Below are 27,894 nucleotides of genomic sequence, written 5' to 3' on the forward strand. Positions count from 1 at the left end.
TTTAATAATTTTCTTTGAGCTCCGCTGATGCTTTAGGGGAAGGTAAGATGTGATCTGCATATTGATGAAGCACAACAAAACAGTAGCGCTGGATCAGCATGCTAATTGAAGAGCCTGGATGTGCGGGTTTCCCACTGTTATTTGCCTCTCTTGGCATTGCTGAGCGATAGACAATGCAGAACTCGTTCTCTTTCAGAATTTCTCTAGATGATATCCCTCTTGTGAATCCTCCTAGGACACAAAAACTTTTAGCAAATGCCAAATCTAGTTTGGTGAAGACAGACAAAGGCCAGCTGGCAGGTTAAGTCCCTTCTTTTTACAGGAGTCCACACTATTCTACTGAGAGCCCAACAGCTGAAGCCAGAGAAAATACTTTTCAAGAAAGGCCTTTGTAAGTGCAATTCAGAAGAACAAGAAACCAGAAAAAATCCAGTTGCAAACTAGAATGCTATGTGACTGTAAAAACACGACCACATAACATGGAAAAGAGAATCCACTGCTGTTTGCAGAAGCTAATGTAGTGGGGAGAGGAAGGGAAGCCATCCCTGCCTTAATCCTCAGTGAATTCACTTCTGAGAGGAAAGACGGACTTGAAAGAAGGGTTGTTTCTGCCATGGTGGTAGGAGGAGGAATCTGGGAAGACAGGCAGCATCTGGTTCTTATTTACTGTAGCATTTCATGATGGAGACATATCCTAACAGCAAAGGAACTTCCCAGATGGAAGTAGTACTGGAAATGTTTGTGCGGACAAATTACTCATCTCTACATGTTAGAAGTTCAAAGATACTATTAGAACATAGATTCTAATGTCTTATACAGACAATATCCTGTCCGTTTTTCCCTAGAAAACAGTTCCCTAGACCAACTGCTGAATATCTTCTAGGGGAAGATACATGCGTTCATCTGAAATGCATAAGAGGTGGAGAATCTACTTTCCTCATTTGATTGGCACAACAATGAATTTGTCCATGTATTAGAATTTAATCCCTTCATTCTATTGTGAAATGTGGCTTTTATTTCCAGCCAATAATTGTTGGTCCTTGCCAAATTAAGAAGCCCTTTGCTAGGGCTCTTTACTACCCCATATTTTCTTTCCATGAAGATAATTAATAGCACAATCGAGTCACTGCCAACGTTTCAACTACTCCAATAGACAGACTGTCTTTGAGGAGACAAGGTGGGAAGGAGATACACTGGCTAAAACTCTTCACAGATATCTGCTAGATACATTTTTGTACTTTTGATAGATCAGCCAAACTAAAACAAAAATAACTGGTAACAAATGATGTGATAGCCTACAGGCTGAGAATATATAATTTCTACAGCATTCCCTGATCTTTAACAGAAACACAATATCTGAGTTAACATAACATTTTTTTTTCAAATGTTTTGAGCCTCTTCCAAGTGTGTATGCCTCTAACTGTGGGTAAAACATATCATTTATTTAAACCATCCTGAAGATTCCATTTGAAAGGCTTCAAAGAGGAATGAGGTTTTTTTAGAAAAGGGGTCACATTCCTGGAGACGAAAACACAAATATGATTGTAAAACTCCCAGTTAATGTGGATCTTTTCACTAATAACTCGGAGATTAAAACCTCAATTAATTATCCGCATTTCACAGTCAGAAGCTTAACTAATACTATATACTGCTGAACAGCAATCTAATGCTATTAAGGACAAAATATTAAAACTTTGAGAGGCTTAAGATGGCACCCTCTTCTCCTTCTAACATTTTTACATACTGAAACTGGAAAACTCAGAAAGAAAGGCGCAGAAGGAACAGAATATGAGCTGCTGGTTCCCTGGAGAGCAGGACAAGAGCTTGAAATTCTTTGGAAGATTACGATCAAGCTTGCTGAGTTCAGAATATTTCTCAAATCTGGAACTATTAAAAGGGACTCATACGGATTCTTTCGCTTCTTTTCATTAAACCACAAGCAATAATCAAAAAATCAACAAAAGCATCCGGACAAGGCGCTGTGCAAAAAGCAAAAGTAAAATTTCCTTTTTCAGCATGTAGATTCCTCCCCGTCTTTCCAGGGCAGGCACATTAACTATTCAGCTTGATATAAACATTAACATGTGCATATACTACGCCAGCTTTAGAAGGGAAGGGGGGGGGAAGAAAAAAAAACAAACTCTGTAAGCAAGAGGCCAAGTAAAACTTTTTTTTTTCCCACATCTGCAAAGACTGACTTGCTTGGACCTACCTCGCCGAAGGAATAAGCCCCCCCAGCCATCTACCATGATCATATGTAATTGTTTTGGGTCTCATTTTTTCTTGGCCAGGAGCCTTGTGCCCCAACCAGTTCAGGCAACAGCATATCATCGCAATGACTGGAGGCTTCCTTGGAGATGTGTCAGCAGCAGCCCAGAGCTCAGCCACACTGTCCCCAGAGTGGTGTGTGGCTCCAAAAGCTGCCAGAAGCAAAATGAATGCTCACATCCTGTGCATTGACTGCAAATGACCTAACAAAGACTTATTACAGAAATGGTGTTGAAAAGAGAAAGGGCTCGCTGAAATACAAAGAGAATTTAAGGTATTTATCTCCCCCTTTCACCTGGTGAAACTTTTTTTGTTTGATTGGGTTTTTTTGAGTGTAGAAGTCAAGTGCACTACACATGATGGAAAGCAGCCTGCAGGAAGAAGAACACATCTGCAGCATCCTTGCAGGGCTCAGACAGTGAGCTTTACCTCCAACCAATAATACTTGACAAGAAAACAGATCTCATGGAGTATAAAAAATGCTCCCCTGCCAGGCTCAGAGCAGTCTGTGTATGAAAACACCTGGTACCCAATGATCATCTGCGGCTTGGAAACCAAAATCTAGCTTCAATTTCTGTCTTTGGTATCAAACCAAAACACATTGTTGCTTGGGATTCAGATGGCTGCTCCCTCTCCTGACTGGTTTCTCACAATATTTGGACTTTTTTATAGATGAAAACATATCAGAGAGTAAGACTGAACAGATGGAGCCACCAAGTTAAGAGGAGGTTTTCAGAGGATGCTTAAGGAAGAGAATTGTAATGTTGTGTTTCTGGAGGAAACCCATTTATCATGATTGCACCGTATAAACTGAAGCAGAAAGTCCTGTCTTTCTCTATTTTGCTACCTCTACAGGCAAAGGCAAAATGATTTGTGAAACATTTCCAGTGGTTATTAAGTGCTTTGAGCTGGATGAGCAGAGTTTATTTCACTTTGCTATTGATTAATTATAGTTTCGTGACCCTGTAATTAAGGTCCTGTCAGCCTTTCCACACCAAGCCTTATTCAAGGGATTAAATCAGCCATTTGAAACTGCAGAAGGTCAAAGTTCACCACTGCGGTTGTCAGCCTGGAGACTACTTTTTTTTTTTTTTTTTCCAAACGTGTATATTGATGAACCCAATTCTCTCCCTATACAGTTGTAAAAAAAAGAGGAAAAAAAAAAAAAAAAAAAAAAAAAAGAGATGTTCTAGGCTTTTGGAAGCGCTACAGAAACGCTGTGTCATTTCAGATCAGTGCACGACCTGCAGCGATGAGAAAATACCGTCACGGTCTCCCGAAAGAGGAGAGAGAAATTTCTGACCATGGTGCTGATTCCCAGAACGGAGAAACACCCGTCACCGGGCTGACAGCGGAAAAGAAAGAAGAAAGATATTTCAATTCGGTTCCCAACATTGTCTCAAGACTTATTTTGAAAAAAACAGATGGTGTTTATGGGTGTGGAGGGGGAAATGAAACCCTTCTGATTAGAAGACTGGAGTGCTGTTGCTCTGAGTATATTAACAAGCACCACGAACAACTGTATAAATAAATACAAGCATAAAAATACAGTTCTCTGTCATGTGATTTGCACCTGGATTTTATATCTCATTAAGTTCATTTTATTGCACTGATGATGCAAAGCAAACTTTCCACAAGCTCCTCTTGGCCTCTCTCTTCATCTCGGTGACCCCTATTGTTAGGTCTGTGCAAGAGCAAGATGGGGTCCTGTTATTTTTTGCATTTATGAGATACATTTTTTTTACATCTCATTAGCTCTGAGAATATGGCTTAATGCCTTTCACGTCTCCAAAGGAAAAGACCTGGCCATAAATCTGTGGTGATCAAAATGGTTTGCTTTTACTGAATTAAAATCTTTACAGTGCTTGGATAAATTAGTATTTTTGCAAAAAAAAAAAAAAAAAAAGCTGTTAGCAATAGTTTAGTCAGCTAACATAGATGGGGAAGCCCATCTATTCTGCATATAGGGTTGTACCTGGAAAAAACTGCAGAGCTCTTACACCAATTACAGGCCTTTGTAACAAATATTGACATTAAAATTAAGACTGTTCATGCCTAAACAAATGGCTGTCTCCATGCAACAAATTTAAGTATGTTCTAATTATTAAGTCAATGCCTGCCGTTGGCTCCCCCAAATCACTGCTTTTGGCCCTCTCAGGGGAATGTAGGAAAACACACTGACAAACATCTCCTTCCTTCCCTTCCCTAAAGAGTCATTTTCTTGTCAATGTAGAAAAATCCATGAGTCTAAAGCTGAGAATCTTCTATTCCTTGGTAATCAATAATTTCTCTCTTTTAAATGGCTTTATCTGTGTATGTAGTTGCTCCCGGGAAATGCCAGTGGAGTACCAGACATGACACAGAGGCATTACTATCGATGTATCCTTCAGTCGTGCTACTATAAATAGGTCAGATCACTGCAATTTGATATTTTTTAAATATGAAACAAAAAAGGTCACAAGCAATCCATGCACGTTGCTCCTTAAGGATAAAAATGACCTGAATTAAGGTGGGAGAGAGAGAGTAGAGAATTTTATGTGTTCTGGGAGCAGACTGGAATGAACTTGGTCTTAAAGAGGAATTTTTGCCTCTTTTCAGAGTGCTCCTCCCCTCTTTCACTCCAAGTTTTCCATGCTACTGCAGACAGGGAATAGTAAAAAGTATTCCTCCATTTGATTTTAATTTATTTGTTGAAAATAACAACAAAAAAAAAAGCCCAAGGAAATGCAAGTACCTCTTTATGGAAACAGGTTCCTATTGCTCAACCTAACATTAACAAGCTCTGACAGTGCTCATCATTTTTCTTTAACTGGATATAAAAATATTAAGATTGATGTTTATCATTGGGCTACTGGACATCTGTAATCTGATAAGTAAAGAAAGATATACAAGAGAGGACATTGATAAGGAATTCAGCATACTGAATATTATTTTAAGAAAGTTATTGCATTTTGTTCTGAGTGGTTTTCTCCTACTGGGAAGAAGAAAAAAGGAATTCATGTAAATGAACTATGATCTGTTTTCTCATTACAGTATTGGTTATTTTTTTTTTCAAAACCCGCTGCACTCCAACACACGCAGTTGTTGAAAACAATTTTAATCAATTACAACAATCTGGTAAAAGGTTCAAATATATCTTTTTGGTACAATGTCCGGAGACAATATCTTAGAATGTCAAGACTCTCTTTTTGCTACAAGCAAGGCTGGAAGGGAAGTTTTTTCATCTGAGCCATGACATTTTTCTAACTGTTTTGCCCACCTACCCCTCTTCCCATTCTACCCCGCATCTTCTAGCTCATACTCCAACCAGATATGATCAAGTGGTGGACGTTCACATCCCTAGTCTTTAAATCCAGAGTATAGGCCTTGTTTTTTGCTTGAACCCTACCCACTAAACTGTTTGAAGGTTAACTTTACTGACATCATTTCTAATTTGTGCTTCCAACAATGTGATCAGAATCAAGCCTTTCAGTTCAGGTTTGATAACATCCCATCCTCCCTTTCAAAATCTTTATCCTTGGTATTCCCAAGACAAATAAGGGTATTCCAGTTAAGTCTGAGCTCTGTTCTTAACAAAGTCATCTTTCTCATAAGCAGACCCTCATAACCTTCACCACTGGAGACTCCAGCCACAGCAGTACCCATATTGAATAGTCCCAAGCAGGAAGACAAGAAAGAATTAGGGAAGCCTGGGGAGGGGGGGTTGGAGGATGGAAAACAGACTTGGCAAGGGAGCTGCAGCAATCCAGCTCCCTGACCTTTAGCTGAATTTTTCTCAGCGACTGAAATTATTAACAGTCCGACTGAGTAACTTTCCATGGCATGGGAAACTGGTTCATAAGGAGATTTTGCTTTATACAAGAGAAAATGTTTCTGTATCCAGGGGATTGAAAATCCCAGTATGACTAAGACTGGAGGCTATAATTGTACATGCTTATATGAGCTCATATTATCTCTACGACACGAGTGGGATTTGGAGGAATATATCAGGTACATGGTTTGTTCCACATGGGGAGTTTAATTTTGAACTGGAACTTCTCTAACATGTTCTTATACCCACATGACCAAGTTAACCTGCTGTGGCATTATTTCTTGAGATGCTTTAATGATCTTTAAAGCAAAAATTGTGAGTGGTTGGAGTCCCTGTGAAGATAAAAGATAAATCCTTCAATAGACTTCTGATGAGGGTTTTGACCAAGGGAAACATCTGGGCATCATTATATTGATACATAAGTTTTGGGACAGAGTTGAAGGCAGAGAGATAGTGAATTGAAAGAGGCTAAGGGAGCTGAAAAAGTCAGTTTAAAAGAAATAGTTAAATCTATATAATGCTTCTCTTCTCTTTTCCCATTTGAGAGAGGGGGTAGTGAGATGCTGAAGGAGACCTGTCCCCAGTGATGCAGGAGGCAATAGCAAAATGCTGAGTTAGTTCCAGTGGAAGGGCCACAGGACATTACAGAAAGGTGAACACTTTCCTGTGATATCATGTTTCAGATAACCCAAGAACTCACGCTATTACATTTTTGCAAAAAAGTAAGTAAATTCTCAATGGAGAATAAAATCTGTTTCTGCTTCAGTGCGTACTCTGCTAAAAGTACTGTCAGGAGGTAGGTTTACAGGGTAGCCCCAATTAAAAAAATACACACAATAATACAAGAATCTTAGGTTAATTCAAATACTGAGCTCTGTTTTGGGACGTAGACAGACATGTATGTTTTGAGATGAGCAGTTTAGAGCACAGAAGGAAGCTTAAAAACCAGTCTGAAAAGGGATGTGATTTTAACCTGTCAAGAGCATCCAGCGCTGTGCAGGGTGACACACGGCCATTTCAAAGTCAGTATTAGGTGATTTGTCTAAGTTCACCCAGCCATTTGCAGCAGTATTGCAGAATGAACCTAGTTACTGTTGCTCTCTACCTCCTGCTGCAAGAAATGAACACGACAGCAAATCAAGGCTAAAATGAATCACAAAATGATTCCCTCATTATTCGGTTCTCCATTTCAGAAAAGAATAGGTACAGATTGGTACTGTATAAAATTCCTCCAAATCCATCTATAATCACACACTTTGGGTTTTTGTTTTTCTTTTTTTCTTTTCCTCTTAGTCTCTCTCTCACAAAACTGGATCTCCTGGTTCTCAAACTCACCTTGGCCCCAGAGGGTGATGCACTGCTGCTCGTGGGTCTGGCATATGCCGTTGTAGCAATAGCCGTCCACCCCGTGGCACGCGTGCCCGTCGTGCAGGTACACGTTAGCCGGGCAGTGAGGGCTGGCTCCCGTGCAAAACTCCGGCAGGTCACAGGAATTACTTGACTCTCTGCAAGAAATCCCCGCTGGTTTTAACTGCAAAACAAACAAAACCCCTCAACTGCTGTAATTCCCATCAATCAGAGTTCTGCAGTGGTATAACCCATGCAGCGCGTGAACAGCTTTTTCCACTGGCTCTGCACCAACTGACCACAGAGGACAGTATAAGGATTACGCAGCCCTTTAAGTACATTTATTTGACACAGGTTGCGAAGGGTTTGGCAGGAAGGAGGGCCAGACCGAAGCTGCAGCTGCAAACATCGCTCACGTGGCTCGGGTCAGAAGGTAAACCCAGCCTTTTGTTAGTTTTCAAACAAGAACCAAAGTTTTCCAAGTGCCTCCTGCAAAGGATGCTCTGTAGCACTGACCAAATGTCAGACCAGAAACCTCGTCGTCCGTATGGCTTTAACAACACGGCAGTGACCAGCTGATCACATAACATTATGTTCTGTGGTATGTTATGGCTCACGAAGCCACCAGCCCACCTCACTCTGGACTCAGCTGCCCGACAGCTTCCTGGGATGGAGCTGCATTTCCTCATGGAAACGCCACTCTGTCATGGGTATCAAGACCTCCTTCAGCTTAATTATACAACTAGGCCATGTCAGTGTTCCTGTCCTGATTTCCCTGGGTAAATACATTTCTTTCAGAGCTGAAGGCAACTAGTGGGCAATGGTGGAACGTGCCAATCTGAACATTGACTTATCAACAGCAACTGCAAGAGATGGGTGTGCTCTGGGAGCAGCGCTGAATATTAACTGCATCACCACGGTGCCTTTGGTAAAAAGCAAAAAGACATGAAGATTGATTTTGCTAAAAAGCGTTTGCTGGCTGTTTTGATAGCTCGCTGCTACAGAGCTTTTAGGCAGATGGCTGCCACAGACACAATGGAAACTTGCTGAATGCTTTATTAGCCCATATGCAAGACATGGTCTGAGAATTCAAGAAGGTGAATGCCTGTGGCAAGTTGGCTTTTTATAGTACGTTAGGAGTCCACAAGAGCTGATGATCTACCATTAAAAATACATATGCTGTTGACAGAATTAATATTTTAAGAGTCTTCCCATAAAAGGAGGGTCCAGCATTTAATGACTGCTTGCCAGAGCACAACATCCGTATCAGCATGAAAAAAATCAAAGCATACAAAAGTTCATGAAAAGAGAAGAGGTTTTGCATGAGCAAATGAAACAGGGACAAATAGCATAGACACTATTTTAAAAGTCTGTTGATCTGCTCCTTCAGAAACTGTTATGGTTTGAGAATATTTTGAATTGCTTACATAGAATAGAATCACGGAACGGTTAGAGTTGGAAGGGACCTTAAAGAACATTGAGTTCCAACCCCCTGCCCTGGGCAGGGACACCTCCCACCAGACCAGGTTGCTCAAAGCTCCGTCCAGCCTGGTCTTGAACCCCTCCAGGGATGGGGCAGCCACAGCTTCTCTGGGCATGAAATTCAAGTGCCTTCATGCTTAATGGTACCAGTTTGCTTGTTCTGCCCCCATGCAGAATGGGAAGGGAAGACCGTGGAATCCTGCCCACCCCACGCAGGTTAAGAAGTGTCCCCGTCGGCTCACCTGGCAGTCCTCGCAGCAAAGCCCGTGTGCGCACACGGCTCCCGCTTTCAAGGCACAGGTAGTTGCGTTGCAGCACCGGTTCGTACATTCCTGGACGGAGGATAAATTTAGAGCAGACAACTTTCAGTCACAATGCGCTGTAAATCAGGAGGCTGCCTATAGCTCCGCCAAGAAAAGCCAGGCATGAAATAATGAATTATGCATGAAATTCTACAACTTGATCCAAACTGCCTTGTCTGGCCTTAGATTCAACAAGCACAATAACTGTAGTAAAACCAGAGAAGCCATTGAGAAAGGCTGGTTTATTCTAGCTATGGATCCGATCCCAAATATCACAAACAACTTAAGTACACGGATACCAATCCTGATACAGTAGTACTGTGGTTTATTTCTACAAAAATCAGTGGAATGGTTCCATTGCCTCCTGCGAGGATCCAGGACATGTTAGTTACTGAGCATCACCACCACAGCTCTCTATTTTGGGACAGTTGCTCACCAAACTTCTGTATTTCATGGAGACTAGTGACTGCCCCAAAGAAAGATGATGGCGCCGTTCCATGTAGTCTCTTATCAGGGTATGCCAGTAACAGAGCTTTGAGAAACGAAATGAGTATAAATTGCATTCTCACTAACTGATACATCCCAATTTCACACTTACAGATTAGATGGTGGCATGTGTGGGCTTACGAAAACTTTATTCTCCACAGAATGAGCTAGTAAGAAGTTTCAGAAAATAATGGGTTTGTTTTTCCAAGATTATGCTCACAAGCTGCAAGTTACATCAGCTGCGCTGGAATCTCAGCTCTCTAACAAAAATAGCAGCAGATAAAATTGCTCTTCAGCTGTGTTAAGTCAGCTTGACTTAACAAGGGATCACTAACAATATAGGGAGCACAGGAAAAATAAGTGGGTTAGAATGATGTTCACAGCCTCTTGTTACTTTATTGGCTTTTGTAAAGCTTTCTAACTGGAAGACTGGGCTACCACTGCACTCACAAATAAAGAGCAAAACGATTCTCAGTATTTCACTGTTTCCTTAGATAATATTTGCCTGAATATACAAAGCTAACTGTGCTGCTCTGAACCAGTGGAACAACTTCCTGCACCTATTTTTGATCATGCCGGAAGGCTACGCAAATATTTCTGTGCAGCTGGTGTATTTAAGCGGTAACGTTCCTCCGCACAGAGCCCATCTTATAAATTCACCTCAGTAGCAATCTGAGAAAAGCAGAGTGGAGGAAAGCGATGTCAGTCCAATTAAGGCACTTCTGAAACAGTCAGCTCCTGTACCCCATCATCTGGCCCTACACCAGCCAGCCATGGAAAGCAATCGGCATTCCACAGACAGCCTGGGATAAAGACACGGCTCTTTGAAGGATGTTACTGCAGCCTTTGAAATTTCCAATTGCTCACCCGCTTATTACTCATTGCAGGGAATGAGCTTGGTAAATAGTTTTTGTGCCTGGGCTATTAAATTGTCAGGAATGGTTTTAACACAAACAGGCAGGCAAACAGAAAAGGCTCACAAGGTTTTCAGCTGCCACCCAAAATTACTGCTGTGTCGTAGTTTATTATTATTGGTTATTATTAGTAACAACAGCAATGATGGGAGTTGGGTTTCTTGGGCTCATCTGAGCGTCTCAGACAGACTAACCCAACAGCGATTGCAGCATCCCCTATACGATGTTGGATATTGCAGACAGGACATCTTACTTTTCAATGCCGCTTTTCTAAGAGCACAAGATAGACCCCACTGCGTTGGCCTGTAACCCTTCTAGTGCTGTGTCCCCCTGACAGCTGCCAGCAGAAAATGCTTAAGGGCAAGAATGTGAACACACAGACTTGATACCTTCCTAGTCTCCTGGCTTTCCCTTGCCCCCACGGACATTTTTAGCACCTCTAACATTCAATGGAAAGGAACTCGCAAGTAATCGACACAGTCTGGGGGGGGCAGCTCCTTCTGCTTGGTTGAAACCTGCCATTTTGTAACTTCATTCACACAGTTCTTGTTGGGGGCAATCCCTCCCTGCTCACTCTTTCCATTTCACTCAAGATTTCATCCGCTTGTGTCACATCTTCCTTCATTTTCTTCTTTTCCAGCCAGAGCCCCTCCGAAACTTTGAACCACCTTATTGCTTTTCTTTCAACCTTTTTCATTCTGCTTTATCCTTCCTGAGGCCAGGGAGGGGTAGGAAAAACCCGCTCATGTGGTTTCAGACGCAGCACGCTGCAGATTTATGGAGGCTTACTGGTGCTTTGTTTTGTTTTCCTATTTCTTCCCGAGTAATTTCTAACAGCCTATTTACCTTTTAGACCACTCTTGAGCACTGAGCTGACATTTTCATGAGACTATTTATTGCAATATGAAGTCTTGTTCCTCTATGGTCAGAGTCAGCTCAGAGTCCATCATCTTATATGTGATGTTTGGAATGTGCATCACTCTACGCTGAATCCCATTTGTCATCTTAATGCCCAGTCCAGCTGTCTCAGAAGGGTCCTCTGCAGTTCTTCACAGCCAGCTTTCATCTCTACCATCCTAACTAATACCATCAGCAAATTCAAGACTATTTCTCTTCCCATGCTGTTTATGAATATGCTGAATTGTGTAGTCCCCAGGACACATCTCATGGATACATCACAGCAGATTTCCTTCCACTGCATAAAATGGATGATTTATACCTGGTTGCTTTTCCTATCTTTTAACCCAATTTTTGCCCATGCAATATTCTCTCATCCTGCAGCTGCTTCACCTCTAAAGAGGCTTTGGTGAAAGGCTTTGGTCTAAAGCCTCTCTGAACTCCTAACAGGCTGCAATAACAGCATCGTCCCTTTCCATCCGCTTGTTAAGTCCTTCAGAGCACTGTGACAGGTTTGTAAGACAAGATTTCCTGGCACAAAAGCTGTGTTGACTCGTCCCTGGCATGTCACAGCTGTTCAGGCAATAGCTCTTAATTATATTTGGAAGTAATTTGTCTGACTTCTGATTCACCAATTTGTAGTTTTCTGACCCCCCTTGCAGCCTGTTATAAAATTAGCCACATTTGTCACCTTTCAGTTCTCAGGGACCAAGGATATTTTTTTTTTTTTCCTTCTTCTATCTTTCCATGTGCAATCTGCTTTAACTCTCCTTCCACAGACACTGTAGCATGTCAGACATTTTTGGTGATATAATCCCAAATGAAGTTGGAGCTTAATTGGTAATACCATCCTTGGTCAGGTCTTACACTTTGGGCCTGGTAGTGGGCACGGCAGCATCCATTATACTCAAGAAGATGACAAGCTCCTGGTGCACAGGAGACCGTAGTGTGGATGGAAGTGATCAAACAGTCCCTACTGCATGAGGACTTCCAGAGGTGTCTGAAGGGTGGGAGGTGTGCCGCAGTTGCAACTCTCCACCCTCGCAAATCCACTGCTGTCCTACTGCTAAGGAATGTCAGTGAGCACAGACCTCAAGACAGGGCTAATATTTTACCTAGAGGAGAAATATTCCTTACCAGCCACCTACATCTGCGTATTCAAACTGGTACTTCATAGCATTGTCTAGGTTGGAAGGGAACTTTAAGATCATCGAGTCCAGCCATTAACCCAACACTGCCAAAACCACTGCTAGTTCATGTCCCTCAGCACCACGTCTGCCCGGCTTTTAATTGTGATCCCTGACAAAATACAACTAGCATATGTTATTGTACAGCTTTCCACGCCGTAAAGTATCGCAACACTATTGACAAATCTCAGCTGGTATAAATGACCAGGCAGTGAATTATTAACTAATCTAACGGGTTTTCTGGTACCACTCAGATTATAGCAGTATGCTGGCTTTGACTTGAAAAGGTATTGCTAACATTTGAGAGTGAAAATGGGAAAGATAACTGGGTTAGAAAGACATTTGCAAGCTGCTTGCACTCTATTGACTTTAAACAAGAAGATAAGCCTGCTTCCTCCAACCTTGTTACCCTGAAGAATGAGTGAACTGTCAGGAAATCCTTATGGCTTGTGTAAATCCAATACACTGTATAGACAGGATACAGCAATATCTCGCTGTTTTAACTGCCCCAATCTATTTTGTCTGTAGAACCATATTTATCTCATGAAAGAAATCCCTCATCTGCTGTTTAATTCAGATAATCAGTGAGAAGTTCAATAGAGCCAATGAGCATGGGAAGCCAAAGGGATAAGGATGTTGGCTCGGATATTATTTGACCCCCAGGTTTTACCTATCTCCTCCTGATTTGAGCAGTCCTCTGACACATTCACTAAACCAAATGGAACGATCTTTGAAGTAGTAGCAATCTTTTTGGGAGGCAGTAGAGGCAATTTCTGTTAGTAAGGTAATTGGTTAGGGGAAAAGAAAAATCTCACAGTGAAGGAAGGCAAGGTCTTGTACCTAAAAACTGAAGCTGGCTACAATGAAAAAGTACCTAAGCAATATTAATATGTATATGAATATTTATATTTGCATTAATATTAATATACGAGTGGCTTTTTATATATAGAACAAAATCTTCAATTAACGCATGGCATCTTGAGAAATTTGAGCAATGTTAACAAATTTTTTTTGAGTTTAGCTCGTTAGCTAGTACTTAAAGGAATTTCTGTTGTTAAGACCATGAGAGTTAGTCACGTTAATCCGTTGGACGAGCCATGAGAGAGTTTGTTCTCTGATGGTGAATCGAGCACATTCTTAACTAAAGCCCTGCCTGAACTGTAGCCACTCAAATGCAAGTTGAGTAGAAACTCCCCACAAGTCTGAGGACTCTGAGGTTTAAGCTGATTAGATAGAAGCAGAGAAGGGAGAGTTTTGCTTTACACCAAAGAGGGTTCAAAGTGCCAAAGCAATTCTGCTTCCTCTCTACTGTTAAAAACCTGCAGTGGGGAGGTGAGCAGCAATTCTCAGGTGGTGTCTTACATCAGGCTCCCCGCAGTCGCACTCCTCCCCGTCTTCCACGTAGCCGTTCCCACACTTCTGTCCACCGAAGGACTCCTTGACCTCAGGCAAGTTAAACAGGCACATTCCCACTCCTTTTTCCAGGCTATTTTCCAGGTCCTTTCTACTGCAGCTACTGAATACCATGGGAAATGGATAGCTAGGAGAAAAATACACGGAGACAAGAAAAAAGAAAGGTAGTTTTATCAGATGAAAACATCTCTCTCCTGTCACACTGGTGACCTTCTAGCCCCTCTGTGCACAAACAAGAAGACCGTTTTCATTTTTTTTAACCCTTTAACATAGGATTGAGATATAACAAATCACTGTAAAAATGGAACCAAAACCATTTATAATTTCTGACAGTAAGGGAATTCCCATCATTTTCACTTAAATTTGTAGCTGCTGTGTTCACATTTGGAATTCTTTCTCCCTCTTTTGCATATGTAGATATAGAGCAAATTTTGATCACAATCCTAAAGAAACACTGGGCTTGCAAGGAGGATTGCTGCATTTATAGGACTGCAAAACATCTTAATCCGTCATGGAAAATTTAGCTTCAAATGGCAAATTCGTTCATCTCGCTCTGCAGTATGGCAAACTTCCTGCTCTTTTCAGGAAAAAAAAAAAAAAAAAAAGAAAAACACCAAGTTACTTGATAAGAGCCTGCCTCTGCAATTCATCACAGTCGAGCTTGGGAACTGCGTGATTAAAGCAAATAGAGTTCTTATTTGAAATCAGAATGACTGTAAAGACACTACTGAAAATATCCATATTTTGAATTCACACCGCTAAAAGCAGGATTTGACCCTGTTGTGCAGGCACATAGCGGCTCTGACACGGACAATGTTAGCAAAATGATCCACTGTAGCTCAAATATCACCAGATAACCTGTGTTTTTCTGTTGGAGGACTTAATTCTAATTTTCTAATGCATGTTTGCAGTTCGACTGGCAGATATGAGACAGAGGGGCACCTGGATCTGGCCATTGGTGTCATGTCCTAAAGTCTGCTGTGTCCCCTCTGTGCTGAGAGGATTATGTCGAATCTGTATCACAACCAAATCATAAACCAGCATCTCCCCCAAGACTCAGTACCTTCGTCACCGCTGCTCCGTGGCCCAGCAGTAATTCAACTTTATGGCAGCACAGGGAGCCAACCCGATAATGACAGGACTTTATTCACTAAATGTTTTGTCTCACTCGTGTTATTAGGGCATCATCTTTACCGACAAGTGAGATAATAGAGAGAAGTTCTGCACTGGTGAACTTCAGACTTCGATTGATCTACTCTTGTTTCTAGTACCCTGCAATGAAAAGCTTGCTTTGTGAATGATAGTGCCTATAGGTACCAGAAAAGGATAATTTCTATTTAAAAAAAAAAAGAAATGTTTGACAATTACAAATGCAATAGAGTTTCCTATGCTGACATAAGGAGGTTAATTAGGATCTTCTAGCAAGGTTATGGGTACCTAACAGAACAGAATGTATTTTGTGCCCATTTAAAATTACCTCTTTTACAGATCCTTTTGCAATGAAACAGCCAGCTCATCGCAAAAGAACATAAACATGACTCTGAAGAAGGAAATAATTTTTGTGTATCAATATCAGGCTTGTCTAGTTAAATTAAACAGTTCTGTGATTCACTGACTTATGACTTCAGAAAGTTAATAGGCATCTCCACATAAAAAGCTGATTTCTGGAAAATATCAACGTTTAGGCAAAATGACAGAGTCTAAGATAAATAAAGAAATTTCAGAATAACATGAGGTAGGAGTCAGGCTGCTCGTTGCAGCTCTGGGCCCCAAGGGAAAACAGGGGAGGTACTCAAAGTAATGGAACAGAAAATAAAGGCACTTGGGAAACCTCCTACTGACCATTTCACATTGAGCAATTGGAGGTGTTCTTAACAGGACACCACAAACTCCTGTTCTGCTCTTAGTTTGGAAAAAAAACCCACAAAATTTTGTGTATGTGACTATGGACGAGTAGATGGATGTACACTGCTATCAAACACAAAAACTCAGGAAACCCAGGTACATCTGACTGATAAATCCTGCACAAAATACATGAATGCGTGATCAGACATGATCCTCATATCAAAGTATGAATAAATAAATAGTGCATCATCCAGGCAAGATCCTTCCCCTCAGTGACACAGATTTACTTTGATATCCACCGAGGTGACCCAGGGAGACATACGTACCTCACACAGACTGAAATCGATTCCGGAACACAAATAATGCGTTTTTCCCTATGCCATGTGTCTCAGCCCCACGCGGACCCTGGGAACAGCTCACCGGTCAAAACTGCTGATATTTTAGGGCCGTTCCTTTGTACCCATGAATGCTCAGGGACATTTGCTGTCCTTCACCAGGAGAACAGAATCCTTACTCTCTACCAGAGGTGAAATAATGTCATTGTTAATGAATGAGGTTTCTGTTTCCCCCCAAAGGAACTTCAAGCTGTTTCCTATTTTGAACTAAGAGATCCATTCATCTTCTGGCTTTTCCTGCTCTTGATGCTGATTTCCTCAGCTGACATCAGTGCAGCACATGTTATTTGATGAAATTTTCTGAAAATACCTTTCTTTACCAAGTAAGCCCAAAAGAAAGCAACACAAAACCAGAGCTGAACCCAACAAGTGGAAAGAGAGAGCAACTGAAGGGTAGCCACACCATGCAAGAGAAGATCCCACATCAATATTTCATTGGGAATATAATTGATCTTTAATACCATGATATTCTGACACACCACCATTCTTCTTTTTTTTTTTGACAAAAAGAAATCCCATGTAACAGCCACAGCGTTTGATCATTGTGATTTTGGGCTGCATTTTGGCTGTCTTTGCAATTTTAAAGCAGTTTTGTCAGAAGCATGAAATCCCTGGCAGATGGGAAGGGAAGCTGTAGCTATCAGATGTCAGTAGCATTAGGCACCACGTTTAAGTGAATCTGGAGCTTGTGAAAACTCACGAAGTAATGGTCATGTGAGAGAAACTCGTCCTCTGAACAGATGCAGTGAGCTTCCTCGCGCTGCCCTGTTAAGAGGCTTCAGACCTCACCTGGAAGAACTACCTTTGGGTGGGAAAAGGTAGTGGGGTCTCCACAGTAAAGCCAGTCCTTGACCTGTCTCCAAGATTTCAGTAACGTGCTAAACAGAGATATTTGAGCTTTCTGTGGTAGATGAGACACTCAGCCTATTGGAAAATAATACAGCTACCAGCTCATATAGGCCATTGGAGAACCTTCCAGAGGTAAAAAAATCATTAGCAATCAGTATATTCCATCACCCAAAACATTTTCTTTTACAGATCCTTGTTTTTCTGCAGCGGGGAAGAGAAAGGAATCTTTACTCCATCCTAATTCCTATTCTAAGATGCTGAATAGCCCACATATTTTCTACACTCTTTGAATCTGTAGATTTAATTCACAATGCTTCACTTTGTCAAACCACTCTGTCTGTGGGTAAAATTCCAGAACTCAAATCATGCCCAGCACTACATCAGTCTCTTCGGTGGGTTTACAGCAAGGAAAATTATTTCAGAGTCTTTCTGTCTCTCTTGAATCCACAGCATTCCTCAGTGTCTCCTTGGTGCTTAAAAGATGCGCTTAATCTCAAGCAATGGATATCCTAGTTCCCAGCAAAAATAGCTTTGACTGCTCCTGCAAATGAGAGCTTCACAGTAGTAAGAGGATGCCTGGTAATTGATTCCTTTAGAAACAGTCTGGTCGTCTCCCATTCATTTATATTTCAAGCACTCAAGCCATTCAAACGCTGGTTTCCTCTACATAGTTCTGCATTTAGCCTGTGCTAGATGGTTCCTTTCATTAACTAAGTGAAGTGGCATCATCACTGTGTCAAGTGCCTTTTAAAAATAGAGAGTGCTTTGTACCAGCACCGGTTGCCCAGCATAGGCTTTTTTTTGCATGAACTATAGAAGTTCATCTCCGTCATCTCCATTTCAGAGGCATTCCTTCTCCTAACGGGCTGAATAACAAGAGAGTACAGGCACGGAAACAGAGAGAGTCACTGCCCCAGAAAATTATAGTCTTAAGAGATGGTTCAGGAGAAACAGTGGCCACTGATTCAGGCAGGGTAACACAGCAGATCAGCCACAGACCTAGCACCAATTCCAGCCTTGAGGCTGGCGTGACGTGTTCACCATTGCTGTCCTTCCCCTTGCTCCATCTGGAAAATGCCTGGAGGAGCACTGACCTGGGCTGCAGGAGATCTCTGCTCCATTCCAAACCCTGCCCCTGCATTGCAGCAACACCGTGGGGAAGCCATCCAAAGTGAAACTCCCTTGGTTCCTCCAAATCACATCTATCAACATCTTTAGGCATCTAAACATTTAATACCTTGGATCTACCTCCTCTGTGTTCCTCCACAACCTATTTTGCCGTTTCTCAAGAAGCATCGCTGAAGCAGGAACACCATCAATGCTTCTGGCAATTCTCTACACATTGCACAAGAGGATAAACTGCAGGTTCACAATATCTTGAAAACTAACATTTTGATTATTATCATTATCACTATCCAATCTCAGGGTTATTTGTTATTCAAGAACTTTAGGACTTTTACAAAGAAACTGCCTTGTTCTTTCCAAAATGTTGGAATATATACACACATATATAATTTATATATTCGTATAATGTATCTATTGATAGGGTTCATATCCAGTTTATTTATTCCAGTTCATATCACAACCTGATTATTCAGCATTATGGCAATGTTTATACAGAGCCTTTTAGCAAAAGGCCCTGAAGTGTTTTACAATTATTCACTCAATTAAAATGCACAACAGCCCCAAAGAGCTCTATTAAGTACCACCAGGCCTTCCTCCCTGAGGTAATATGATAATTGGAGATTATATTAATTTTAAAAGGGCATTTTGATTTTCCGGACCATACTTATTGAAACAACTGCTGAGTAGCTAATTTTCAAAGGTGCAGAAAACTGGGACTGGGCTTTGTCCAGAATGCTTGAAAAATCCAGCCTGGGAGGCCCTATCCGGAAACAGCCCAGGCACCAGCCGTGTTTTTTAGGAGCATGAAGCTGTTCAAAGACAAGAGAGGAGCTGAGTCCCAGCCCTCTGGGTCACAACCAAGCACCTGAATTTCCAATGCTTTCCATGACAGCACCTTGTTTGGACTGAACCTCGCAGTGTCTCTTTGTGTCTCTCTCGACCTTAGGATGCTTTCAGATTCACAAAGATGAATACTCAGTCTCCTTAGTCTCCAGAATTCTTGATTTTGGGCTGCACAGTGGCTCACAACTGGAGAGGAGGAGAGCAACTCAGGTCCCTTTATTGGTGGCAGAAGATGTGAGTTTGAACTCCGTCTTTCTCAGACTCTATAGAATGACTTACACACCGTGACTTATGCTTATGGTTTTCTGTTGCATATCCCAGCTAAAAATAGTTGGTTTTAAACTTAAAAAAACAGAGATAGGGTTGCTTTTGTTAACCAAGGTATACGTGATTTTTCCATGGAAAAAATTCCAGCAGCAGAGAGAGTAACACAAGAATAAATCTCTAGAAGGTAGAAGCTCAAGCGACATGAATGTTTCTGGACTCAGTGAGGTGCTGATTTCAAGGAACTATGACAATTTTCCACCCTCCTCTAACTCCTGATCTAATTGACATAATTCTTTACCACTAAAAAGCATCCCCCTTGGTTTTAACCTTCTAGACATTATTACTGCTCTCCATCTCTTGAAAACAACTTTTTATGGTCTCCTAAGAGCTATGAGCCTGCTAGAATAAAACTGGATTTGCGATTAGATGACATTTTTTGACACTTCAGCTATTCTGTACAGCATGTATGTTAATGATTTAGTAAGCATAAAGAACCTCATAGAATTAGGTATTGAGCAGGAAAGAAAATTCAGTTTTCTTTGATATTGAAATGGGTGTTCAAATGCTACAGATCCCTTCGTGTATCAAGTTCTGTCATTACACATTATTTCATACGCCTCTCGTTTTAATAACAATTGTTTAAAATTAGACAAGTGCCATAATATGGAAGGGCTTTTTAATTTATTATTTAAACAATATCTTCATTTGTAAGTACTTTTGACGGTGAAAGACACAAATGCAGTTTTAAAGTACATCCCATGAGCACAATAAAGGGAGACCCTCAAGGTATCTGCAGATGCTCTCCCACCCAAAGCTTTTGCAAATGGAAAACACTCAGGATATCTGGGAGGATGGGATAAACTGGAGACCTTTTGGGCTCCTGGAAGATGTGCAGGCCCTTACAAGCAGTGCATGAGAGAGCTTTGATAGTGTTGGATGAATTTAGCTAAAAATGTAGAGTGGTTTTATATATATATATATATATATATATAATATATATAAAGTGTAGAAAGGGGAAGTTTGCTTCAAAAGGCAGAAGTCTGACAACTCATACTTATTTTTCTAGCCTATTTTTCACTCTCTTTCTCCTCTTTTATAATTTTAATCCCTAGAGCATCAATAAAGTAGAGCACGGAATTGGGCCATGTAGTTATGCATGACATCAAAGCTCTTGCTGTCTGAGTTCATGGTCAGTGACTTAAAAACAAGCCTAGATTTCTCCTGCAGCTTTTGTCATGTTCACTACATGGTAGGTTTTACACTTCCAATAAATAACTGTGAATATGTCACACTAGTGGTTAATTTAATTGATGTGTAGTGGCAACGGCTTGTTGTGCTACAATGAAATTTCCAGGGTTATTGAAAAGAAAGTCTTTCCAAGTAAATGTTTAAACTTCACACACAAATGCTTTAGGTTCATTTTAATTTGGCCCTGGGGACAGTGCAGATTCCCAGGATGCATTCAAGTAATCTCACTTCAGGTGCTGGATTGGGTTGTTATAGACCCAGATGAGACTTGACCTCTCCCATTACATGGAAGGTGAAAATCTAACTGCCTGAAATATTCAAATAGGCAGATTTATGACACTGAATGTGGGACTTCAGGGCAGAAAACAGTGATGAAACAAACAGCTGAATGGTTCAGAAAAATACTTTCTGCAAAAGAACAACACTTAATGGTTTTACGCAGTATACACTGTCATGGCTTGATATTTCTGCAGTCACAAAACTGCCAAATAAAACATTATTAGCAGTTACTTTTACTTTGACAAATGTATGGTCAGAGAACTTTTTTTCTTGTTGAGAGGCCTATTGTGACTTTCCTTTCTGTGTTCTGGGGGTGAAGCAATACTAAACCAATTTATCAATCCTGACAGTATTCTGACTATGCGCTGGAGTTATCTGCATTACAAAAGCTCTATGGGAATTGAACTCAGACAACTGTTCTTCCTGTTGGAAACCAGACAGCCGAGGAAAGTAGCTATAATCAGTTTGAATTTGCCTCTGGCTCATCTTTTGCTCTGTTTCCTTTTAGACCACTACCTCATTAATAAAAATTTGCTGGATTGCTGGGAGTTCAGGTTTCACAATCTGCTACTTAGAATTTGAGGTTAATCCAATGCTGACTACAGTAAAAGCGAAAAAGCAACCCAGAGGGGAGGGAGGGACAAAAAGGCCAGGTCAGGTCTGGTCCCAGGCTAAAGAAAAGCAGGGTAGCAGGCGGACCGTGCCTGCCAGCAGATGCCGGCAATGAAGGAAACTGCAGACAAGCAGCACAACCAGAATGCCCTGTGTTTAAATTTGTCACACAAAACACAGCATCCGCAGCACGTGACAAGCAAATAAAGACAAACGGTACGAAACTCAACATCCTCAGCACGTGACAGGCAATTAAAGACAAATGGTCCATCCCGTTGCTCAAAATACCTCACTGAAGATCAGGTTCCTACTGATTTCTGGTCAGACAGAAGGCCCCGTTTGACCTGGCTTGAAAGGCAGCGCTACATCATGATGACACTTCCTTTAGTTCCCAACCTGATTTTGCAATCAGCTTTTGTTTTAGGGAGTTACATTCAGTTTTCTCCCTTGAAAAACCTTGGGATTGTTTTTCAAATGGGTCAGGAGCAGATTGGGAGGAAAAAAACCCAATAATCTGGCTTTGGGAACTCAGTTTTGAGAGGATCACTTTAGAGAGAGTGTGTTTGGGTGAGGGAGAAGAACAAAATAATTTTTAAAAAAACAAAACAGGTCAAACAAAAAGGAATATCAAACCTGAATTGTCATATAGAAAACCCAACCCACGGTATTTATTTATGGACACTTCCCCCTTTCACCAGTACAAGCTCCTGTCCTGCCCGTGTGTATCCAAAACACAACTCGTGGTACACTGCACCCTGAAGAACGACAGAAGCACCCAGGGTTATTCTCCCAGCTGACGTGATCAACCTGACCAGCTTGATTTAAAGACCTGCCCAGCTGCAGTCACTTGCCCTCAGCAGATGGATTTGGGGAAGGATGAGCTTGTACATCAGGTGAGTGGACCAAATAACAGCCAGTTAAGGGAAGAGGGCTCTGAGGAGGGATAAATGCCACAAGAGAGGAACCCAGGCCAGGGAGAAGAGTTTTGGGAAGCAGCCCTGTGGGCAAAGCACGTGAAGCCCACCAGGAAGAGCAGAAGCACTGAGAGAAATGGAAATGCCAGTCAGCGAGATGTGGGTGCTCAGAGAAAAATGTCTGAGCCTTGCAAAAAGCTGGAAAGAATATATACCCGCAGGACAGGCTCCTATTGATTTCACTTAACATCTGTACTACCTGGGCTCTTAGTAAATCAGGAGTTCAAGACAAGAGTATCTGGCTTGCAAGCAGCATGGCTCAATTTCTTTTTTTCTTTTGTAAGATCCAAAGGAAAGATAAGTGAGTCATAACAGTGCCAGAGATCACCCTGCATTACCCCAGCACTTACACCTTCCCTTCTTCTGCTACAGGACATGCACTGGGAAAAAAGGAGTTTATCCCGTATCACCTAAATCACCTCAGACAAATGAAAGCGGAATTCTTTAAAAAAAAAGTAATAATTATAAAATAACAATGAAACACTTTTTTCTAGTTTCCTTTTTCTTTTTCACAGAAATTGAACAAAGAAAATAAATTAATTAGTAGCATCATTGTAAGTAATCATTAATTCAAGCCATCAGAAAGGAATGGATTGAGCCATGATCTGAGACCTAGGGATCCTTAAGCAAGCAAATTAAAGCTTTCACTCACAGGAATGAAAGGCTCCTGAGAAATCTGAAGGAATCCATAGGTACCCTGATGAAATTCTGGCCTTATTGAAGTCTACAGGAACCTTCCTATCAACTTTGAGGGAGCCTGGATTTCACATCTAATGCTGGTCGGCTGACAGGAGAACATCAATGACCAAGATGAACACAATTTCCATGCCATGTTAGAAGAAGCCAGAAAGGCTCCCTAGGACACCAAAGTTATTTCAACTCTTTATTTTCAGTGGCTTTACGCTAAAATGCGTGGTTGCTTATCTTCAGCTCACCACTGGGGCTGTGCCATTCAGTTTTAAAAAGCTGAAATGGAGCCTCCCTGCATTTCGGCCATGAGAATCCCACAGTAAATGCGTCGGAGACTTTGTAATAGGCTTTGACATTAGAAAAGAATGACTTTGCAGGAAGCAATTGTTGGGGTAAAATGGACATCTTCCCCTCTCTGAATTTTAAACATTTTGTACATCTATCCCAAGCACAAAAGACTCTGTGATTCCCATGACAACTGTGGCAAATGCAGCTGTAGGCATCATTTAATTACAGTGATTCAGACTTCCAAGTCAACATCAATTCCTTAAAGTGCCGCAGGGCATACAACACATGTTCAAAAAGGAGCATTCATGTGACCTTAAGAATATGCCCTTTAAGGTATGTTTCCATTTATACTCTGGGAATTTGGAATTCATTAACACCAATTAAAACTGGACGTTGTGTGCTTAATTCTCCATGCACCGCACTACAGATTCATCCCTGCAGGTTGAAAAGTTTTTGGGTTTTTTTTTGATGAAACAGAAAGCTAAGATAAAGGAAAATGTCCTTCTATGATTTGTTCTCATGGGTCACGGCAATAGCAGTACTCCAGGAGAAAAATGTCCCTTACAGAGCTGTAATTTCTATAGATATTACACCGACAAGACAAAATGCAGCTGAGCTCTCACATACCAGCATCCAAGCCAGTAAAACTGCACCCGTCCTGGATACATCACATAGTAGAAAACAGGACTTGTCCTTAAGTATCTGCTATAAATAATCACACCAGAAGTAAAATGTGTTTTCATTTGAGAAGTAACCTCTCTCCTTGTCAGCTTCGCTTACAGAAAATGTGTGCTGTAAATCTGCACCAGTTCTCCTCTAGAATACACCAGAAAAGCCAAATATTTTCATTTCTAGTGGCACATCTACTGAAATGCGAAAGACTAAACAAAAATAAAAAGCAAAACCTTTTGTTTCTTTCTTTTAAAGACCTACCCTGCAGCTCTGTGTGCTAATTGTTAACAGCGACCCACTCCTGTAAAGCACTGGGAAACACGCAATGTATTTCAACCAACGTTAGTAATTCTTCAACCGAGATCTTATTTACTTCAACAATTAAACATATCTGTAATGTATGGAAATTATTAACAAAAAGGAATGCCAAATGCACTGCAGACATGGGGCTACTTGGAGTTAAGTGAAAGACTGACATAAATCTATTCTGTAATCTCGTGGCTGTTTCCTACTAAAGGAAGGACCAGAATGCAATGTGCTCAATTACTAGGGCATAGGGATATGTTCCTTCAGTTTTTTTTTTAAAAAAAAAAGCAGTTGCACTGCTGGCACAACAGACCTAGCTCTGTCACAAGCAATTTATTACATCAGTATATCAACTTTATTAAAAAAAGAAAAAGACAATGAAGAAGTCTGTCTTTGTGCAGAGCTCAGCTCAGACTGGTTTGGAAACATAAACAGCTTCAGAGTTTAATTAGAAACTGTTTACATCTTAAAGATAATTTCATTTTCTCCAAATTGTAACAGAGGTAATTCCAGATAGCACCGCTGACTCCACAGTTTAATGTCTCTAAGCTGCCAGACTGAAAAATGCAAAGTGAGGTCTGCACAGCTGAAAACAAACTGAGAGGGGTCAGGAGATACTGTGCTAACTACTAATGGTTTGATTATCTAATGCTTAACAGCTCTGCAGCTCCAAGATGCTGAGAGATGTCTAGAAAGAAGAAAAGGGAACCAGTCAGTAAATTAAAGTGTCCTTTCCCACACTCTATTTCCAATTTCTGTCCCATTTCTAGCATGACCTTTTGCCCTTTTTTTTCCCCTCATCTTTTTTTTTTTAATTATTATGGTTTTTTTTTTTTACCTTGTAAAGTGTTGGAATAAGTAGTTTTCACTTCAAGTTGATTTGGTACCAAAGCCAAGATGCTGTTTTCATGGCATACCTGACAGTCTCCTGAAGCTAACATGCTGGAAATCTCTGGAGGGTGTATGTTTTCATAGCCCGGTTTGGTAGACTCCAGTTCAGAGTCTGAATAACCAAAATCAAGGTGACCTTATACCCTGCTTCCTTGAGACCATTTTTCAGAAAGAAGAAATGTGATTGAAACTGATACTTAGTACGGTAAATGACACATATGATTAGCACTTTCCTAACTTGTCCTTAATAGATTTTAACTATGTTTTAATTATTTAACTACATTTTCATAATGTAGTTAAATATTATTCTTTTTTGTATGGCAGTTTAAAAACAAAAATCAAACAAAAGCAGATGACAAAATAACAAGGCTCCCCACAAAAGCCTTTGAGAGTCAACCCTACTGAGCAAAACAGTTCTCCAGGAGACACCAGCCACCCATCTATCATGCAAATATATATTTATGCATTATAAAATCAGCATTACTGCTACTAACCCCCTTTTGATGTGTAGTCCTAGAGCTCATTAATGGTAATGGCTGATACACAGGGGGAAGAACAGACCTTCAGCACCATCAAAGGACATCAGTTGTGTAAGACACTTAATGATAGGGTGCTGTTCCCCCAGATGTTGCCCTGGGTGGTGAAGGAAGACAAAGAAGCTGTGAGCATCTCCTCACCCTGACCCAGTCCTGCTGGTTACAGTTATGGGATGACTGTGCTCCTGAACTGCCAGGCAGATCACTAAATAATCCTCATTAGCATACATTCTTCTGCGCACACGAGCCTTGTTTTTAACTTGGATGATTTCCATCAGCTGGATTATCATGTAGCCCCACAAAACAGGATTCCAGTTCACCAGAAGTAAACTACAGCACAGGAGAAAACCAGGTTGGGGTTTAGATCCACAGGCCAATTTTCTCTGCCCAAATCCACGTCATGGTGTTTGCTGTGGGTGTAATGTTATAACAAGAAATATCTGATGGCTTTTGCATAGAGACCCTGTACATAGCTTCTATAAGTCACATGCTCATGACCTATCATTTAATTTTACTGTTTATTTTACTGTTCTCTCTACTTTACTGTAGAGAGAACAAATACCTAATCCAAGTTGTAACACCTCGGTAGCTCGGGGGAGCATTACCAGGAGCACCCTTAGACCCCAGCAGTTTGGGGAAGACACTGACTGCTGGACTTCTAAAACACCAGCTACATTCAAGTGCTAAAACTTCTGCCAACCCTACCCTTACATTGAGCATGAACACTGGAGAAATCTTAAAAGTCTGAGCACTGCAGAATCTGAATCAGGGCATTTACACTAGGAAAGTCAGGAAACAAAACAAAGACAGACCTTCAACAATGTGAAAGTAGCATGAACTGGGGATGGGAGGAAGAGAAGAAAGCAAAGAAATAGCTATTTTAGATGTCTCTGATAATATACCTGCTACCAGAGAGGGCTGTCAATAGAGAGTAGCCGATAAAACCAAGTTTTCTCTGCCAGCAGAAATGGGTGCTATAAATGACACAAACTAAAGTGCAACGCACATCCCGTTGGCCACTGAAGTTAACGCATAAAAGGAAAGTGTCAAATATAACTATTTCTCACTTGCAGGAAAGCTGCCTTTCAAGCACAGCTTCTTCTCCCAGATCATACAGCACTACATTTTCAAAACAGTTGGGAACTGACCTATAACATGCAACAAAGAACAAATGTGTCCTAACCTAATCCTTGGATGCCTGAGCCACTTGTATAACAAACCTATGGACCAACTTAACACCAGTCAGGCAACCGGGAATGTTCACATTTATGATATCTTCTGTGGAACTCATGGTCTTGCTTGGTGTCACTTCTTAGCTACTCATAGACATCTGGTACTATTACTTAGGAAAAAACACTGTGTTTCCACTTAAATATTTTATTTAGCCTTAATTGTAACTAATGCACTCAGTGTTCAGTGCAGAATACCTAATAGTTCCTAGAGGGAAGTAAAATATAGTACATACTTATGCTCTTTTCAGTAGTATCTGGAAGAAGCTCCCTGATAGTCCTTTCCATCTTTAATTTTTTGCCATTTCTCCTCAGCAGTGCTTAGATCGAGCCAATCAATTTAATTTGAGACTGTCACTCAGCTGATTCTTAACAGGTTGTATTTTGTTCTCACTCTCATTCACAAATATGCAGCTTCCCATTGGCTATGTATTTTAATTCTAGCATCAAGGTTTCAATTTTACTTAAAAGCAGGCTGATAACAGTGGGTGGCTTTTAGATTGGCTAAAAATAAGTCTTCTGCAAATTTCAACAGTAAATGAACCAGTATTTTTCTACATACTTTGTACGATTTCTACTATGTGCTCTTTGTGTGTTTCCAATTGTTCTCCTCCCCCAAACCCTGCCTCCAAAAACTCAGTAATTAAAGTGAAATTGTGTACTGAAAGGCAATTACTCAAAATTAGCTGGTATTTTCTACTGAGAGGCACGGTTCCATAAAAAAAAAACCCTCTAAAA

At 40.9% G+C, this 27,894-nt stretch overlaps 1 protein-coding gene across 1 annotated transcript in view; it reads right to left on the reverse strand.

Annotated features, from left to right (window-relative positions):
• The window catches only part of ADAM12 (ADAM metallopeptidase domain 12), a 182,731-nt gene that overhangs the window by 17,318 nt on the left and 137,519 nt on the right, over nucleotides 1–27,894 (reverse strand). Inside the window, exons 12-14 of the mRNA XM_074158846.1 lie at nucleotides 14,057–14,234; nucleotides 9,151–9,240; nucleotides 7,415–7,610 (exon numbers count right to left, since the gene is read on the reverse strand). Coding sequence (XP_074014947.1) covers nucleotides 7,415–7,610; nucleotides 9,151–9,240; nucleotides 14,057–14,234 — 464 coding nt within the window. The remainder of the gene's footprint in view (nucleotides 1–7,414; nucleotides 7,611–9,150; nucleotides 9,241–14,056; nucleotides 14,235–27,894) is intronic.

Source organism: Numenius arquata, chromosome 15, assembly GCF_964106895.1.
Source record: "Numenius arquata chromosome 15, bNumArq3.hap1.1, whole genome shotgun sequence".
Taxonomy (NCBI): domain Eukaryota; kingdom Metazoa; phylum Chordata; class Aves; order Charadriiformes; family Scolopacidae; genus Numenius; species Numenius arquata.